Source organism: Gekko japonicus, unplaced genomic scaffold (genome assembly GCF_001447785.1).
Source record: "Gekko japonicus isolate JY-2015 unplaced genomic scaffold, Gekko_japonicus_V1.1 scaffold431, whole genome shotgun sequence".
In the NCBI taxonomy this organism is placed as follows: domain Eukaryota; kingdom Metazoa; phylum Chordata; class Lepidosauria; order Squamata; family Gekkonidae; genus Gekko; species Gekko japonicus.
Window position 1 is genome coordinate 300,555 of NW_015162492.1, and position 17,540 is coordinate 318,094.

General features: G+C 48.6%; 2 protein-coding genes across 2 annotated transcripts in view; one reads left to right on the forward strand and one right to left on the reverse strand.

Annotated features, from left to right (window-relative positions):
• Positions 1 to 11,978, forward strand: RHBDD3 (rhomboid domain containing 3). Its single transcript, XM_015406053.1, has 6 exons — positions 1 to 45; positions 1,582 to 1,739; positions 2,981 to 3,373; positions 4,532 to 4,700; positions 7,036 to 7,353; positions 9,680 to 11,978. The coding sequence occupies exons 2-6, from the start codon at positions 1,586 to 1,588 to the stop codon at positions 9,855 to 9,857; spliced, it is 1,212 nt and encodes a 403-aa protein (XP_015261539.1). The 5' UTR covers positions 1 to 45; positions 1,582 to 1,585; the 3' UTR covers positions 9,858 to 11,978.
• Positions 11,979 to 13,105: 1,127 nt separating this feature from the next.
• Positions 13,106 to 17,540, reverse strand: part of EMID1 (EMI domain containing 1) — a 105,096-nt gene continuing 100,661 nt past the window's right edge. Inside the window, exon 16 of the mRNA XM_015406014.1 lies at positions 13,106 to 14,141. Within this exon, the coding sequence (XP_015261500.1) occupies positions 14,005 to 14,141 (137 nt within the window). The 3' untranslated portion in view covers positions 13,106 to 14,004. The remainder of the gene's footprint in view (positions 14,142 to 17,540) is intronic.

Here is a 17,540-nt window from a genome sequence, read left to right on the forward strand (position 1 = left end):
CCGGTTCCTGCTGTGCGATGAGTCGCCGCCACCAGCCGGACTGGGGTAACGGCGGCCGCTCTTGAGCCCGGTAAAAGGAAGTGGTCTGTTCGCAGACTGCAGTCTGATCTTGCAGAATCGAGAGGCGGCGGAAGAGGGCGGAGGGAGCGCCCGTTTGGAATTAGTCATAGGAAGATACTCGGCTTGAAACTCCTCAACATTTCTACACGGAGAGGGGCTGGGGTTCGAACATGGCCTTGCGATTCTCTTGAAAATATAAGAACTGGGTCAGAGCGAGGTGTGGTACCCTGGGAGAAACTCCCAAGCTGGGCATGAAGGCAACAGCTCTCCTCCTCTTTGCCCCGGCATGTGTTAGAAATACACTGCCCCCGAATGTGGATGCTCCCAAGCTGTCTTGCCTTTGACAGACCTGTTTTCCTGCATGAGTTTATGTAATCCCTTTATAATATCCAGATGAACCATGGCCACATTCAGTTAGTTTCAGCAGTTGAAGCACTGTGTTATGAAGTTTTTTGTGTGTGTCTCGCAAACTGCCAGCCGACTTCCGTGGGCGAACCTGAGATGCAGGAGAGGAGAATCTCTTTCTATTTATCTCACAACAGTCTTAAGGAGAGTTAGAGGCAACTGAACCCTGAAATTAATACAAGACTAAGATCAGACTGAAACTGACTTAATATGTTCTAGTTATCCCATAGTAGCCACCTTTAAACAGCAGCATTAAATGTACTTTCAGGGTAATTGTTGTGGTGGTGATAGGGGACAGTTCGGTCATAGTATCCATGGTTCAAGTCTCCCCTTAGCCATGGATTTAAGGGGTGACCTTAAGTCTCAACTAAGCATAGATTTACATTTGTAATATTAGAAATAAACAATCTAATACAGGTAGCCATAATTTTGGATCACTTTACAGAGTTGCTGTTAGAATTACTGAGGCTCAAAAAGGCAAGCAATCTGCTAGATGTCAATAGAAGCTGGAAAGAAAACCCATCGTAATCCCACCCAGTAGAGGTCATTTCGGGGCGGGGGATCGCAGTTCCCCCGGGTGAGGTACGGGGGGCGGGGCACATGATGAAGCCCCGCCCCCCGCTTCCGGCCGCAGGGAGGGCCTTCGTGGGGCTTCCTTGCACTCCCGCCGGCCTTGCAGGTCCACCGCCGGGCCCCTCATGGGGCTCGGCAGTGGAGCTGCAAGGCCGGCGGTGGCGGCCGGGACCGTTGGGGGCGGGGTGTGTGGCCTTATGACACACGTCCGGTGATGTCAGGGGGTGTGGCCTTATGACACACTTCTGGTGATGTCAGGGGGTGTGGCATGTGCTAATGAGTTATGCTAATGAGTCCCCCTAGCTCTTTTTCTACGAAACGACCCCTGCCACCCAGCCTTAACTTTAGCTCACTGTGGATAGAACACCTGCTTGGGAGGGGATCTTTCTGAATCCTCTGAGTCCCTGAGAATCTTTGCTAGTTAGTTATTTATTATTTATGAGCTCCATGCGTTAAAATGTATCTCTGCTTAATCTGCAATTAAAGCAGCCACCAATAAATATGAACCTCTGATCCAAATTGTAATGTTCTCTCATCTCGTAGGGGGATGCGGCTCAGAAGGCTTCTGATCAGGCTGCGGGGGTTGCGGCATCCCCCAGTTGCTTCCTCCACCCTCATGCTACTTCTCTGCCTCTTCTGGCTGATGGGCATTGGGGAAAGCTGGGCCTTAGCGCCTGGCCTGCTACTCAAGCCTCTCCATGGTAGGTGTTTGGCTCCTCTGTGATGCTCTTTCTTTTCATTGATGGCTCTGGAGGTCTTGGGTACAGGCACTTAACAAGTGGTGTGTTAAGGGCAAGGTGGTAGTTGCGATATGTACAGGTGGAGTGGTAATTACAAGGGCACAGGTGCAGGCACACAGGCAGACACACAAAGCAACATTAGCACTGTGAAATCCAAAACTCTTTCTCCCCCCCCCAATCTGTTTCAGTCCCAAATCTTGTGGTCAGATGTTGGCTGGGATTCAGAGAGACCCAGGAGTGACCACAAAGCATCTCTGCATGTAAACGGGTTGCGTGTGCGCGCGCACACACAGATTAGAGATGTAAACATTCGTGAAGTGGAAGCCAAGAGGGGAAAACCAATTTTTCCCTTTTTTTTGAGGAAGGGGACAGATAACTTGAAAAAAAGTTGAAATACTTTCATTCTTATTTAACTTTTTTAACAGCATAAAATGGTTAATTTATTGTATGGGTAGCATAAAAGGGAACTAGTTTGCACATTTAGAGAATTTAGAAATGTAAATGCCTTAGCTTTCTATAAGCATCATTGTGAATATATCTATTACGAGAGAGAGAGAGAGAGAGAGAGAGAGAGAGAGAGAGAGAGAGAGAGAGAGAGATGCAAACAGCTGTATTCTACACTGCCTTAGTTTTGTATTCTGAGAAATGAGTCTCCCTAACTGCCGAGGTGTTGTGGAATATGCACATTCCAAATGCACAAAAGTTTTTAACGTACGGAAGACTTAGGTATAGGTTGTGGAGTTTACTGTTAGTGGGAAAGGGGGTTGAGAAACAAGGAGGCAGCACTCAAGGGTCAGTTGTTAGACTTCATGTGTCTGCCCATGTGTTTGTGTGTGTGTGTGAATGAAGGCAGGTGTGAGAAACTGAAGAGGATATGGACACCAAGAAAATGTTTCATAGAAACGGATGCCTATGTAAATTTGCTGTTGCTGCTGCTGTTGGAAACACAGACATGAATACATGAAGCTGCTTTATACTGAACCAGACCATTGGTCTAACAGGGTCAATATTGTTTAGTCCGACTGGTGGTGGCTGTCCAGTCTCAGGCTGAGGTCTTCCACATCACTTGATCCTTTTGGTGCTGCTGAGGATTGAACCTGGGATTTTCTGTGTGCAAAGCAGATACCCTACCACGGAGCCATGGCCCCTCTTCAAATAAAGGTGATCTTGTACTAACCACCTTCTCCAACTTCTCTTTGCAGCCTACCGCCTGGTGACCTACTGCCTGTGCCACACAGATGCCACCCACCTTCTCTTCAATGTGATCCTCTTCCCACTGCTGGGATGGCATCAGGAGCTGCGTCTGGGCACACTTCGCTACCTCCATGCCTCACTCCTTGGAGCCACTGTCTCAGCCCTACTGTACTTCCTGCTAGCTGGTCTGTGGGGTGCCCAGCCTGCCGCTGCTGTTGGTGGCTACACACCTGTGCACCTGGCCATGCTGGGGCACCACCAAAGGCAATGGAAGCGGAGGGGGATCTCGGGAGTGATTCCAACTGCTCTTGCGGCTGGGGTGCTGCTTGGGCTTAGCCAACTTCTGTTGCCCAGCTCTCCTTTCCTCCTGCATGCCAGTGGGCTGCTGACGTGCCTGGCTTGTATCCTTTTGCTACCCTTTGAATCTGCCCTTTAACTGACACCTGGTCAGCATCCATAGTACTGGCCATCACCACTTCCCCTGGCAGTGAACGGCACAGTTTACAGTGCAATCTTCTGCAGAGTTGCTCCAGTTGAAGCCTGTTGATTGCTCTTTTGTCTACACACATCTGCTTTAGCCAGGAGACGTTACTTGCCCTAAATGCCAGTGGGGACTTGGCCATAGCCTTTTCCTAATAATGAGGACCCATCCACAAAACATACTCAGAAACATACTTAACATACTTAAGGAAGACTGGCATTACTTTGTCAAAGACCCTAACTTCCACCAGGAAGGCAACTTTGCTCCTGGCCAATAGGACAGACCTCTTCATAGTAACCAGATACTAGTGAGAATAAGCCTCTAAAGAGGGACAGTGACTTTCTCAGGTGATTTAGCCACTCCTAGGTTTTGTTGTGACCACTTCCGCAGATCCTGATTTTCAAATGAATTCCAGTTCGGCAGCTTTGCGGTGGATTCTCCCTTGGAAGTCTTTCTTTGTGGAAGAATGGCAACTGTAAGGTCTGACACAGAATGTGGGGATAATAAAGACTATTGTGGCCTAAGATATTTGCAGGCCAAGGACTTGCTTGGCCAAATGCAGTGTACGTTGGCAATGGATTTCTTCCATATTGCCAAACCTGGTACACCTTTCAGAGGGGCTGCTCCATATTGGAGCAGGGTTAAGAAGCTTATATAAGTTTCCCCCAGTTGGGCTTCACTGCAGTCCTCACATAGCCAAGTCAACTTTCTGGACATTGCAGTTACACTGTGATTCAGCTCTTGGCTGGCCATGTTGCCAGGTTGATGAGCAGACCAAGAAGCCCTTCTCTCGGATGTGCTATTTCTTCCATGAGTATACAGGTATTTTTCTATGCAGAACATTGTAAATGTAACTCGTAACTCTCCCTCCTCCAGTCTGACATAGCACATTCCAAGAAGGACTTGATCACTGGATCAGCTCCCAGTTTCCATAATTGGATCAAACATTTTTCCCCCTGTGTGTTTTCTAGTGGGAAAGAAGGGTGTGTGGTCCTGCTCTTAATTATCACAGGCCTAGAGGGCCCTGGCTTTCCTGAGTAGGAGGGATTTTCCTTGACAGGTCGGGGGAACCCCTCAGACTGTGCCGGGATTTTCTCCCCGCTGGAACTGTCAGAGAGAAGCCTGGAAAGGTGGCACAATGGGTTCATCTGCAGGACTCTGGCTGGGGTCTCTTTCCTCCCTTTGGTCACACCCCCGGCAACTGCTGGACTCCTTCCAACCGCTGACCCAGCAGCCAGAAATGAAAGGTAGATGTAAGACCCGTATATGAGAGGTATTTTGGATGTTTTGCCTCTCCAGCATGCGGTTGGATCCTCTCCCCACACTGGATGGGCCTTTGATCAGCATCTTGGTTTGAATATCCAAGGATATCACACCAAGCCAAAGTTTTCCTAGGGTTGGGAAGTGGCGTGGACAGCAGCGAGGCCACCTTGCAGGTACATCCGTGGCCTTTTGTGAACTTTGTACTTTAGTTCCGTTTTTATTTACTTGAACGTATCAAAAATACCAAGCCAATCGATCAACAATATTTACCATAGAATTGGAGTTCAAACCTGACTCTAGAACCTACTCCAGCTCTAATTAACAATGCTTAGGAGAACTCTGACTGACAGTTCTTGAGTCAAGAATAAGCTTATCTCTTAAAACTAACTTTTAAATAGATCGTACACGCTAAATATAACACAATACCACAACTTTGACTTTTTCCACTGGCTTGACCACATTCCAGTAGTTTATAAACTGCCTTCATCTTTGCAAAAGTAAGTCCTGAGAGTATTCTGTTTTGTTTTGTTTTAAATTATGGACAGAATCATTGCATGCTTTCCCTGAAGTGCAGCCTCTGTGCAAAAGAACTCATCTAGGCTGCAGAGATTGTTTAAAGAGGTAAACAACAGCAAGACTCTTCCCCTACCCTTCCCTTGCATCTGGACAATATCTGAAAGTCCAAGAGGTGGCTTCCCCCTAGGTCTTGTGGATAAGAAAGGGGAGAACAGAGGAAGATTGGGTCAGGTGTTCAAAACTTCTTTGCATTCATATCAGTTTCCTGAAGTTTAAAAAAAAATTTTTTAAGATACCTCATATTTGAAGGATGGATTTGATGGGTTGAAAGGGTTTTTTGTCCTGCTGTGTTCATAAACCCTGATAAGTTTGCAAAAATTATATTGCTAATGTTAATTAACCTACGGCAATCAATTAACAAAGTATAGTTAGTTAACCTGCAGAGGTAAAAGAGTTCTGCTGATGTTGTGAAGCAACATTGTTAAGGCAGGGCCTGCAAGATGGAGCTCTTCTGCCAGGCTTTTACGTAGGAACCCCCACTACCACCATCACCAATGGCGTGGGTAACAACTGGGTAAGAGGATGGCCCTTGAAGATCTGCCATGATACCGTGCTGGGTGGGTACCACTGGACTGGCCGCGTACCAGCTACAGGACACTATCTACCTCCAATGAAAGATCCGGCATTTACTGTTGGAAAACCATCTTGTTCTTTTTTGAGCACCTTATTTTTGTGATTCAATTATTTGATTCTGTTTTAATCTGTTTTAGTCTTGTTTTATATGTGGGCATTGTTGCCCCCTTGTAAGCCGCCCTGAGCCCACTCACGGGGAGGGCGGGGTAAAAATACTAATAAATCAATAAAATAAGCTGGTGGGAGACAAGATACCAGGTGCCACCACAAAATGGCTGCTACAGAGGCAGGGCCTATTACAAAATGGCTGCCATTTGGGATCAGGTCCTTGTTTTGGTGAACAAGAGGCACATTTGGTTTTAGTTTCAGAAGAACAGAGAAGGCTTGCTTTCTGCATAGCTCTAGGGGGAAAGGTTGCTTAGTTAGAGACATTAGAAAGTCTGTCTGTGGCTGTGATGAGGGTATGTGACACATCTGCCTGGGATGAGCGCCGTACTTTGTTGGTGTGTGTGGTGGTAAGAAGCAACCTGAAGCCCCCTGTTGTTTGTTGTTCCACTCAAGACCCTTTGGATTTCATTCCCAAGACTCAAACAGTAAATGGGTGCCAGGATTCTCACAGGTGCCATGTTGCAGATCACTGGTTTACATGTGAGAAATACACAGTAGGTCGGACCGACTGCCTGGCAAACTCCCTTATTAGAGCCCATTTAGCTTAGACAGTAAGCCTATGGGGAACAGTGACAAATTCTCTGAAGAGTAAACCTAGACGATATTCTTTTTTTAAAAAGCACATGTTTATCCCATTCACACATTACCTTTTTACATGCACATTTGGGGGTTTTTTGGTGGGTTTTGTGTGTGCGTGCTTGCATGCCTGGAAGTCATGGTGACTTCTGGCAACCCCTACTGGGGTTTGGACGTTTCAGAGAACTGGCTTGATTGCCTGCCTCTGCATCCCAAGCCCTGGTTGGAGGCCTCCCTTCCAAATACTTGCCAGGGTCGGCCCTGCTTAGCTTCTGAAATCTGACAAGATCAGGCTTGCCTGAGCTATCCAGGTCAGGGCTACACATGCATTTTTAGGGATAGACCCAAGTTTTTAATTTGTGGAGTAGCTCGATTTGACTTAATTCAAAGCCTTTTTTTTGTCTCCCCCCCCCCCCCAATTCTCAGACTCACTTCTGCTCCGGAACATCAAGCCCAACCAGTCTTCCCGAGAGTTTTTTCCACCTGGACACAACCTCCAACTTCACCATCTGTCCCTTACCGGGGAGGAGAAAACATAGGGCTGGAGCAGGAATCTGGACTGCCATACGTGTCTGTTTTTCCACCTCCCTTCTCGTGCCCCTCTGGGGCTTCAAACATTCCTTTTTCAGTCCTCCATGAATCCCTGGTTGATGAGGAGATGCTGCAGGCTGGAATCCAGGCCTCTTTGCAGGATGTGACCGGTGGAGAAGTAAAGCTATCCAAATCATCTGTCTCTTCTCTCCGGTAAGGGGAATTCTAAGTGTCTCATGGGGGAGGGAAAGTGTCATGCGGTCCCCACTTCTCTGGGGTAGCAATTCCTTGGTTTGTGTGATATGGCGATCACTGGGGATTTATGGTGTTTTTAGATTATGTGGTTTATTTATGAATTAGCAAGCAAGAGCTCATGCAGAGGCAAAGGAGCACTCTACAGGTCTGCAGATCCACTGGTTCCCATCAGACCCCCAGAGAAACACAGAGACCTTGTAGCATAAGGGAAGCTTCCTCAAGAATTGTTCACTGTGCCACCATTGCAGGGTTTTTCAGAGCATCTATAGAAAGTCATAGTCCTCCTTTTGGGTCCGTCACAGTTCTCTCAGAGCTCTCTCAGCCCCACCTACCTCACAGGGTGTCTGTTGTGGGGAAAGGAAGGGAAGGCAATTTGTAAGCCGCTCAGAGACTTCTTCGGGTAGTGAAGACTGGGGTATAAAACCAGCTCCTCTTCTTTATCTTCCACGGTTTCCCCTCCTTTGCACCAACATTTCTGGAAACATCTGAATGAAAGTAGGTCAGTCCCCATGTGGGTGAGAAGGTGTGGATTTCCTAACTCCCCATTCCCTCATGCCCACCCTTCTATCCACGCCAATAGGCTTTGTGCCGGCTTAAAAAAAATATATTGGTAGTAGGTTTATTGCTGTAATACTATACCAGTATAGCAATTATCGTTTTTTTAAAGGATGGCAGAAAAGCCCTCCAGCTGGGAAGGAAAGGGAGAAACGGTAGGCACAACGGGAAGGGGAGAGAAAACCTGAGAATCGCCCAGGTTGGACAGTCTGTTGCTAGTGCCGATGCCTCGGTATTTGTGATAGCATTGAGTCCACAGTGGAGAATCATCCCCATGTGGAAGCAGCCAAAGTTTTTCAGTCGACTCCCAGCTGTCTCTGTCAGCCTCTGACAAACTCTTCATACATACACTTGCACCCTCCTTTCAGCTTGAAGGGGACACCTTCCAAACAGAGATATTTACTAACAGTTGTTACCCAGGGAGGAAATGCCCACAGTTTTCTTTGGAGACTGAGCTGGGTCTTTTGGCAGGAAATCAAAGCAGTTTAAATTGGGTCAGTCTGAACAAAGAACTTTAGAGAAGAGGAAGAAGAGACTGGATTTAAACGCCGCCCTTCACTCAGAGTCTCAGAGCGGCTTACAGTCTCCTTTCTCTTCCCCTCCCCACAACAGACACCCTGTGAGGTGGGTGGGGCCTGAGAGAGCTCTTTCGAGGACTGCTCTTGAGAGAACAGCTCTGAGGGAACTTGTGACTGACCCATGGTCACACCAGCAGCTGCATATAGAGGAGTGGGGAATCAAACCCGGTTCTCCCAGTTTAGAATCCATCCTCTTAACCACTACACCAAACTGGGAAATGGTAGTGTGAGCACAGTTCTTTGCCAGTAGCAACAGTAACACAGCAGGATCCTTGATGTCCAAGCGTATCTTAATAGCTTGAGAAGTCCTGGTTAATAGTCTGATTGCCTAATGTGGGGAAGGCTTTTTTTCTCTTTGGAACTATGCTTTCCCAATACATATGATTCTTTTTTTTTTTGGTTAAATTTTTTTTTAATTTTTTTGAATATAGTCAAACATTCCAAAATAGTTTCAACCAGTTAATTATCCCAATACATATGATTCTGTTAAGTGGGGATCTACTCCTGGTAGCCCTCAGTCCTTGGAGAGGCTCTTGGCCAGAAACGCCACTTCTTGGCTGGATGTGATCACAACACGGATCCCCATTTCCTCATATGGGTCTCTGGGACTAACCAGGAGGAAAACCTGGAGGATGGCTAGGCCAGGAGGGGGAGACAGGTCAGGCCCCTTTCCTGAGGTTTTCACAAAGCAGAGCAAAAACCTGAGATCCCCCCCCCCCCCCCCCTCCCTGCACCTTTAGATTCTTTCACAAAAAACAAGACACCAATGTTGGATCAGGCCAAAGGCCTATCCAGTCCAACACTCTGTCACACAGTGGCCAAAAATACCAGGTGCCATCAGGAGGTCCACCAGTGGGGCCAGGACATTAGAAGCCCTCCCACTGTTGACCCCCCCCCCAAGCACCAAGAAGACAGAGCATCACTTGCCCCAAAGCCCTTATCTATACCTTGTGCTTAATAGCCACTGATGGACCTCTGCTCCATATGCCTATCTAATTCCCTTTTGAAGCCGTCCATGCTTGTAGCTGCCACCACTTCCTGTGGCAGTGAATTCCATGTGTTATTCTTACCTGAAAAGCAAGTTTGGTAATTGTCTGCCCAAGCTTCTGACCCTTAACCCATCTCCTTCATGCCCCCTCCCTCCCTGGCAGGCTGCAGCAGCTCCAGAAGATGGGCTTCCCAACGGAGCAGGCAGTGGTGGCTCTGGCAGCCACAGGCCACGTAGAGGGTGCCGTCTCCTTGCTGACCGGAGGCCATGTTGGAGATGCAGCCGTGGTGACTTCAGAGAGCCAGTCAGCTCACCGCACACGGATGGATCCCAGGCAGTGAGTAAACAGAGGAAGGAAGTCTCTGCTTCTGGCATTGCTAAGTACTGGGGAGGAAACAAACCATACCTGGGATGGATATAGGTTCTTCATGGAATCTGCCAAGGAAGAATGAAACAGGAAGAACAGGGAACAAAGCTGAGATGAAACTTCGATTGCTCGGAAGCGTTACAGTTTACAGTCAAGCAGACCCTACCGAAGGGGCAAAACAAGCTGTTGGCTGGGTGGCAGAATTCCAGGTGCTCCAAGCTAACTAGGAAATCTTCCTAGGGGAAATACAGCTCATTCCTTCTACCACCCTAGACTCCTGAAACTACAGGATGTGAGATATAGATACTCACTGCCCACTGGTTTTTTCTGATTGCAGCATTCCCCCCCTCCTTCCAAGAGCAAATCTATCCGTTGCTTCTTATGTAACAGGGGAAAGAAGCTGCAATCAGGAAGACCCTTGAAGGAAGAAAATACAATTACCCCACCCCTCTCATTCAAGAAGAATGGGGCGGCACAGAATGCATGTCCACCTGGGTAGTTTAATTCAGCTTTGATTTCAGCTGCCTTTGTGTGTGCTGTGTAGCACTCCCACCACCATCTGCTGCTACTTGAGTTGCCTGCAGGATCAAGTACCTGTTCTCTCAGATGAGTAAGTCCACCTGTAAATGTCCCATGATCACCTGGCGCTCAGAGAGGCTGATAATTAGTGATCCTGGAATGGATTACCTGGGGGAATCCAGGGGATTTAATAGTGTTTAGAATCCGGCTGTCTTGAATTAAAGGACTTGGAAACATAAACTATTTCCATGTAAAGCCACTGGTAGGACAGTAAGAAAAACCCCAGATGGGCTGTGACTCCTGGGAGTACCGTTTGCCAGGGAATGGATTGGTACTGTGTTCTTCATGAACCAAAATCTCCCCTGCCCCCTGCCGAGACTGGTATCTTCTTGTACGGCAGAATTTTTTCATGGGGGAGGGAAAATCAGGCCCATTATTTTCCTATTGTTTCAACTTAGTAAATTACCAGCATGTATGTGAGCATGCCCCAAACCATCTGTTGCGCATGGAGTTGTGCGTGACCACCGCGACAGCGTCTCGGGGTCCTAGAAAAAGCAGGCTAGTGTGCTTCTTGTCCCAAGTTCTCCCCGTCCATCTCAGTCTCCTTCTGCACCACCCCGACACTGTTCCCTGCCACTGATGTGATGATTCACCAAGGCATCTGAGATACGCCAGGAGACATTCTTTCTGCCCTGGGCTTAGTTGCTGTGACATCATCACAAAAGGACCTGGGGCGCTCAAGGCTGGATTTGAGGGAGGGCTAGGGAAGCTCTAAAACCAAAATTCAAAAGGTCGAGTTTCCTTGAATTTGCATTGTAAGCTTTCAAGTATCTCAGTGGCAACAGACATACATTTGCCTGCCAGCTGCTACCCTGGTAACCTTACCTTTCGTTATTACATACTTCTCAGGGCCAAACGAGATGAAACACTGGGCATTCCAGGTGCATGGGGGGGGAGGGCATCCTGATTGGGGTTGCAGGGTGCTGGTCGCCTTCTCTCCCCCATCATTATCCTGAACTGAAAGAGCCCCCAAAGGGTGCAGAAAATGGTACTTTTAAAAAGCTGGGAGCTCTAGGCTCAGAACCCTCCGCATCTTTTCTGATTTGGCCCTCAGCAGGACAGGGTGCGAGGTCTGTGTGTGGAGGAATATCCCTCTGTGGATGGGAGATGCCATAGCTCAGTAGCAGAGTACATGCCTTGCGTGCATTCGAACCCAGCTTCAGACTCTGGCAATCTCCCATTAAAAGGATTTCAGATGAGCATATCTGGTGTAAGACCCTTTCCCCTCCGGAGAGTCTGAAGATCTGCTCCCAGGGAATAAAAGCTATGCCATTAAAATCCTTTGAACCAAACCTGGAACCTCTTGCCAATTAAGAGTACAGGATACTGAGCTAGAGGGCTCAAGGGTACGACTGGGGAGAAGGCAGAACTTCCTATGCCCTATGCTTCCATCATGGGTTCCTGTCCCGTCTTCCATTTATCCCTTCCTTCTGTCCCTCTTTGCTCCAAAAATCCAAAGTGTGCAGAACCACATTAAAGTGTGCCGTGGGAGTACATTTACGCAATAAAACCACAGCAGCCCTTGCACTGGTTTGTCCTGTTAACATATTTCAAGAGCCGATTTCCTCAGTACAGAATGTAGGGTTTTGGTGCAAGGAGCCAATAGCTCTGAATCCAGGTTCTTCCCAGCACTAACTTTGAGAGCAGCTGGCCACACAGACACGGATTTTTAATAAACTGGACTGAAATGCACTCGCAAAGAGTATCATCCTGACTCAGTTTAGAGGAAGGAGTTCTCTTTCATGAAAACACACACGCTTCTCAAGACGAGTGTTCTGAGATGTTTTATTGACCTGGATAGAACTGGTACCCACATCTGCTGAAATCCCAAAGTGTATATGATACAAAAATAGTTCCCTTCCCCCTCCAAACTCCCCAGAGTGCCTGCAGAAGACATTTGCTGTTCAGCAGTGCAAAGGTCTCAGGGCCCCACGGTTAGAGCCAGGGCAGACAGGTAGTCCTCTGCATGGGTGGAACCTCCCTCCCCATCTGACAGCCAGCACAGATGCCTGAAAATCTTCGCTAAAAGCAAGTTTTTAGCCCTCAGTGTTAGGGAAGATATGTAAGGGGGAGCTGCATCTCCAAAGGGTCTCTGTTTGTGTGTCCTCTGATTACTACCCCCTACTTTTCTGGCTTTGGGGGCCCACTCCTTATTCCTCTAGGATAGCCAGGGGACTGTACTTCAGAAACCTCACTGTTCTACGCTGCCTTGGGGATAAGCAGGAGATGAGCATGCCTGCCACATTCCAAACACCAAGGTCAGGGTCTAGAGCCATTCTAGCTACTCCTATCAGCCAGCACCCTGGGTCTCTGCAGCACCAGGTCAAGAGAGACAATTCATGTCATTGGGCATTGCAATGCTTGTAAATGAGGGCGTGTGTCCAGGTGATGGGGAAAGAAATGGGGTTTTCCATTGGTGCTAAAGTTAACACTGAAGCAGTCTTATCCTGTTTCCACACCATGGAAGGATTTTGTGTGTACATGCATGTAAAATCTTGCTACAGGTGGTTGTGGGGATATCACTGGTCTGTCTTTTGGTTTTTCTTTCATCTTGATTTTTGAACAGAGTAGGTGTACACTAGAAGTGCACAGAAACCGTATTTTTTAAAAGGGGAAACAAATTTAAGTTAGTTCACGGTGCCGGGTAGGGGTGAGAGAGACTTGGGAACGGCTGCCGGTTTCATCCTTCCCCCAAATTTAAAAGCACAAGTGTCAGTTTCTGCTGGAATGGTTCAACAGGGAGTACTCAAACTCCTAAACTGAGGAGGGGAAATGAAAAATGGGGTGGTGGTCAAAATAGCATGGGTGTGTGTTGCTGATCATACCACCTATGGCACAGGTACTAACCAATAGGCACTCCAGCTGCATAGAGACACTAGCAAGGGTAAGAAATGGGGTGAGGAATCTTTTTGCCAGTGAGAAAGTACTGTGACTGGAGTAAGGAGACATTAGATGATCTCACTCTGGATTCCCACAAGAACTGAATAACAACTGTGCATCCTTTGTATGCTGAAACAATCTGGAAAGGCCTGGTGGTTCTTTCCCCCATTCCTTTGCCAGCCTGTGGGGGGAAGAGGAGCAATGCGATGATGCAGCATGGATCTGCAGCTCTAGTTCAGTGGACTTGCAGGCCAACGTCCAGTCCCACAGCGGTAGGGAAGTATCAGCAAACTACAGGCCAGTGTATCTAGGGAAGGGGGGAAACACATCCCTGCGAAATAGCACCAAGAGATGGAGAGCTCCCCCTGCAGGACAGTCAGGCAATCACAAAAGGTGCACACAGACTCTGTTCTGGCGACAGTTTAAGCCGGGCGCACAACAAACTGGTTACAGACTCCTTGCACAAAAGGAACAGACCAAATAAATATGAAGCAGGGCTGTTAGCAAGCAAGTATTCTCCCAGGCACAGAGGTGATGCACCCCTTTCTGCTGCTTCTCCTTGCGACGGTCAAAAGCGGGCAGAGGGTTGGACGCCACCCCAAAGGAGACCGCTGGGATGGCAAATGTGCTTTCCTTCTGCACTCACTCAGCAGGCAAGCTGGTCATTTCTTCTCCTTTTTCCTCTGGGCATGCTGGTGTGAGGTCACCCGGTAGGCTGCCATATTCTCATCACGCTTCCCCCGGTAGTAGCTGGGGGTGCTAGTGGAGGCAGGAGCAAGGCCGGATCCCAGTTCTGGTTCTATCAGTGTGCGAGGAGGAGGGAAAAGCAGAGTCAGATCCAAACTTCCTTCCACTTACCATGGAATCTGGCCACCCACGCTTCTCAGCTTTCATTGGTTCTGTGTTTTTAAGAAAGGCAAGGTTCTAGTCCTTAGCGTTTCACAGGTAAGGATGACAATGTACAGGCAATGTCCAGTGAAATTCCAGAAGCTTGAGAGGAATGTGCAGGACTTTCACTGGTCAGCTTAAGGACAGAGAGGAGCCCCTTTGTGCTGGAAGTCACTTTTCTGTAATAACCCCAATCTTTCAAAAGTAGACTATATAGTGGGACATAAGTAACTGTGATTAATTTGGATAGTTTATTTAGACTGCAAAATTTGGATTGCGGGGCGGCAGTGAAGAGACTATGCCAGCCATTGACATGGTCAGGAGAAAGAGAACAATGGAAAAGGAGTGGCCAGGGTTAGGACCAAGATAGACATCCACAAAGGCATCTCCTGTAGTCCCCCCCCCAGGCTTAATAGTAATGGGCAGAGGACAGAGTGCCAAACTGAATTAAGGTCCTGGGGGAGGAGTGTTTATCCCTTCCCCCCCCCCCACCACCACCCATTTTCCTATTCTCAATTATACTCCAGAATTTGCTGTTTGCCAAGCAGGGCGGAGAGTATGTTGCCTTCGGGGGCAAACACCTCAACATGGGAAAGACTTGAGGGAAGGAGAACAGCCCAGAGAAGAGGGTTAGCCCCGCCTCCCGAAAGAAAAGACTCTCTTCCGGTTTGGGCCATCCTACAACGGCCAACAGCAAGTCAGCCGATCATCTATGTCCTGATCTCCTGGCTAGTTTGGCACTCAGAGGATATTTAGCCTCTCTGCTGTTTTATGGCAACTGAATGGAACCTCCATGTACACAGGAAGTAATACTTCTCAATATCAGATGGGGGAGGCGAACAGCAGGGGAAGCCATCGCCTTTGGGTTGGGCTTGTGAGCTTCCTGGAGGTAGGGTTGCCAAGTCTGGGTTGGAAAATACCTGGAGACTTTGGGGGTGGAGCCAGGAGAGGGTGTGATTTGGGGAGGGGAGGGGCCTCGGCACAGTACAGTGCCACAGAGTCCACCCTTCAAAGCAGCCATTTTCTCCAAGGGAGCTGATCTCTGTCGGCTGGGGATCAGTTGTAAAAGCGGGAGATCCCCAGGCCCCACCTGGAGGCTGGCAGCCCTACCTGGAGGCCTCCGGAGTGCTGCTGTTGAAATTGGCATGCTCTGTGAAACGGACCTTCGTCTTATCCGGCGAGGGATTCCCGTTCTTACCTAGAGGTTACCTCAAGTGCAGACAGAAGCCAGGCACCCCCTGCTTCTGCCCCAGTTCCTTGCTAGCGTTGTTCCCTAGAGTGCTTAGTTGTGCATCCCCCTCTACACTCATCCCATAGGGATAGATCATTGTTAACCCACCAGCCCCCTGGTGGACCAAAAGTGCATCCCCCCCATTCAGGCTGGCTTAACAAGTGTGCCATTGAGCATACACAGAGTTGGGCACGTGCACACATGCTTCGGAACAGCAGGCCCCCGCGCTCTTAGGTTAAATCTGCCCCAAATTAAACACCGCCATTCTGCAAAAACACTGATACCCTTCTGCAGAAGTGGAGCATCTTCGATGCTGGCTTCCCTTTGAATTCATGCTGGGGTGACAGAGAAGGGGCTACTGCTTCCCCCTGAGTTTCGTAGCCAGAGGACATGCCCTTCCCCACTTAGCCACCCCATGGGGGGCCATGGAACAAGAGGGGCCAAACAAGCGCTGCCATGCCGGAATTAAGAAACAAAAACTTTGTCTCTATGGGGCTTTGAATACACACAGGGAAAACTGGCCTGGCATGCAAAAGTGGGGGGGGGGGGGGGGAAAGCCCAGGCTGCAGTGGGAATCCTCGGGCCCTGGGCTCTCAGTCCAGCAGCTCACATGGTGAATGCATCATGCCAAAGAAGGGGAGAAGGAGAGGTAGGAGAGGTGAAGCTTCTAGTTTTTTTGTTACCTGGCCAGATGATAGCTTCCAGCAAGGTGACCCTCCTAGCCAGGAGCTCCAGCTGGGCCTGCTGCTCTAGGAAGCTTTGTAAGCTAATGGCCTAGTGAAGATTGAGAAGAGCAGAGTGCGAATTCATTCACCCTCGATATGGGGAAAGAAGGATGGGGGGGGGGAGAAGGGGGGAGTCTGTTGCTGAGAGCCAAATCAGAACACCAGGGGTCTTGAGAGGGGATGGGCAGGGGGAGAGATGCTGCTGCGTTTGCAGGGAGAAGAAAGGGGAAAGTTGCCCATCTCCAGGCCAGCCCCCTTCTCTGGAGGAGAGCAGCACCTGAGCAGGATCTGGCTTCTCCGTTCCAGACTGCTGTGGAATCCAGGCAGAGAGGAGTTCAAAAGCTCTTACAATTCATGTCCTAGCATCACCTACTTTACCCGGTCGAAAAGCCTTCAGAAATAACAGGCCCAAAGTCATCAGTCCTTCACTGGCTCCCAACCGGCATGAAGGCCCTAACTCATAGTGCTGTTTTTGACCTTTAAAGAGAGATTCCTTTTTAAAGGTGGTGTGAGTGCAACATCTATGCCATAAAAGTAGTCGGCTGGCTCACTGGACTGCATAAGTGAGCCATTTTGGAAGCTGTTGCTACTCCAGGGAACACAGTATGCAAAAGCCCCAGGTACATGCACGGATACTTGTGTGCACACTAGGAAACGCTGAACAGGGGGGTTTTTTGGTCTGTGCAAGACTCTCCACCATCATCTACTTTCACCACAAGTGTTCCTGCCCACCTTCATCTGCTCATCCTTCCTGAACAAGCTTCCTCTGCTGGATTTGCTGCTTGGAGAACAGGCAAGTGGGGGTTACTTACGGCACTTTTGCAAGCATTGGGGATGTCCCCGCCCCCTCCAGAAATGCCCCCCAAAGTACCCCACCAGGGATAGGCCACCCTATCTAAGGCCTCCGCAGACACAGAAGGGGAGCAGGGTTGATATAAGTGCAACCTATATGCCATAGAGGCCAAGGCCCTCGATAGAGAAGAATGAAAACCCTCTCTGATGGGCCTTCTGTTGTCTTCCTTTTGGGCCTTCCCCCAGTATTGGCAGGACTAAACTCTTCTGCTGATGGAACTGTAATTTTATGTGTTCCTGAAATGGCACACCATCTGTAGTTATGATTAGTAATCCAAAGCTGAGCATTTAAAAATTGTTTAAATTATTTTAATTAATTTATGATTGTATTATAATATGTTGTTCCGAGGCCTGCACCGGCAGGGAAGGGTGAGGCAGAAATCAAATAAATAAATAAATGGATGCCCAGGTCCCCACCCAGTCAGCAAAACCTCCTGCCTGCTGCACTTCAGGGTCTAGGCCTGCTCCTTCCCCCTAGTACTTACAGACTCTGGAGGGGTGG

Excerpts from the sequence above, each read along its gene's own strand:
- RHBDD3 (XM_015406053.1), top strand. The coding sequence starts at position 1,586 with ATGCGGCTCAGAAGGCTTCTGATCAGGCTGCGGGGGTTGCGGCATCCC. Across the intron at positions 3,374-4,531 it reads GCTGCTGACGTGCCTGGCTT|ACTGTGCCGGGATTTTCTCC; the intron begins GTATCCTTTTGC and ends GGAACCCCTCAG. Across the intron at positions 4,701-7,035 it reads CCAGCAGCCAGAAATGAAAG|ACTCACTTCTGCTCCGGAAC; the intron begins GTAGATGTAAGA and ends CCCAATTCTCAG.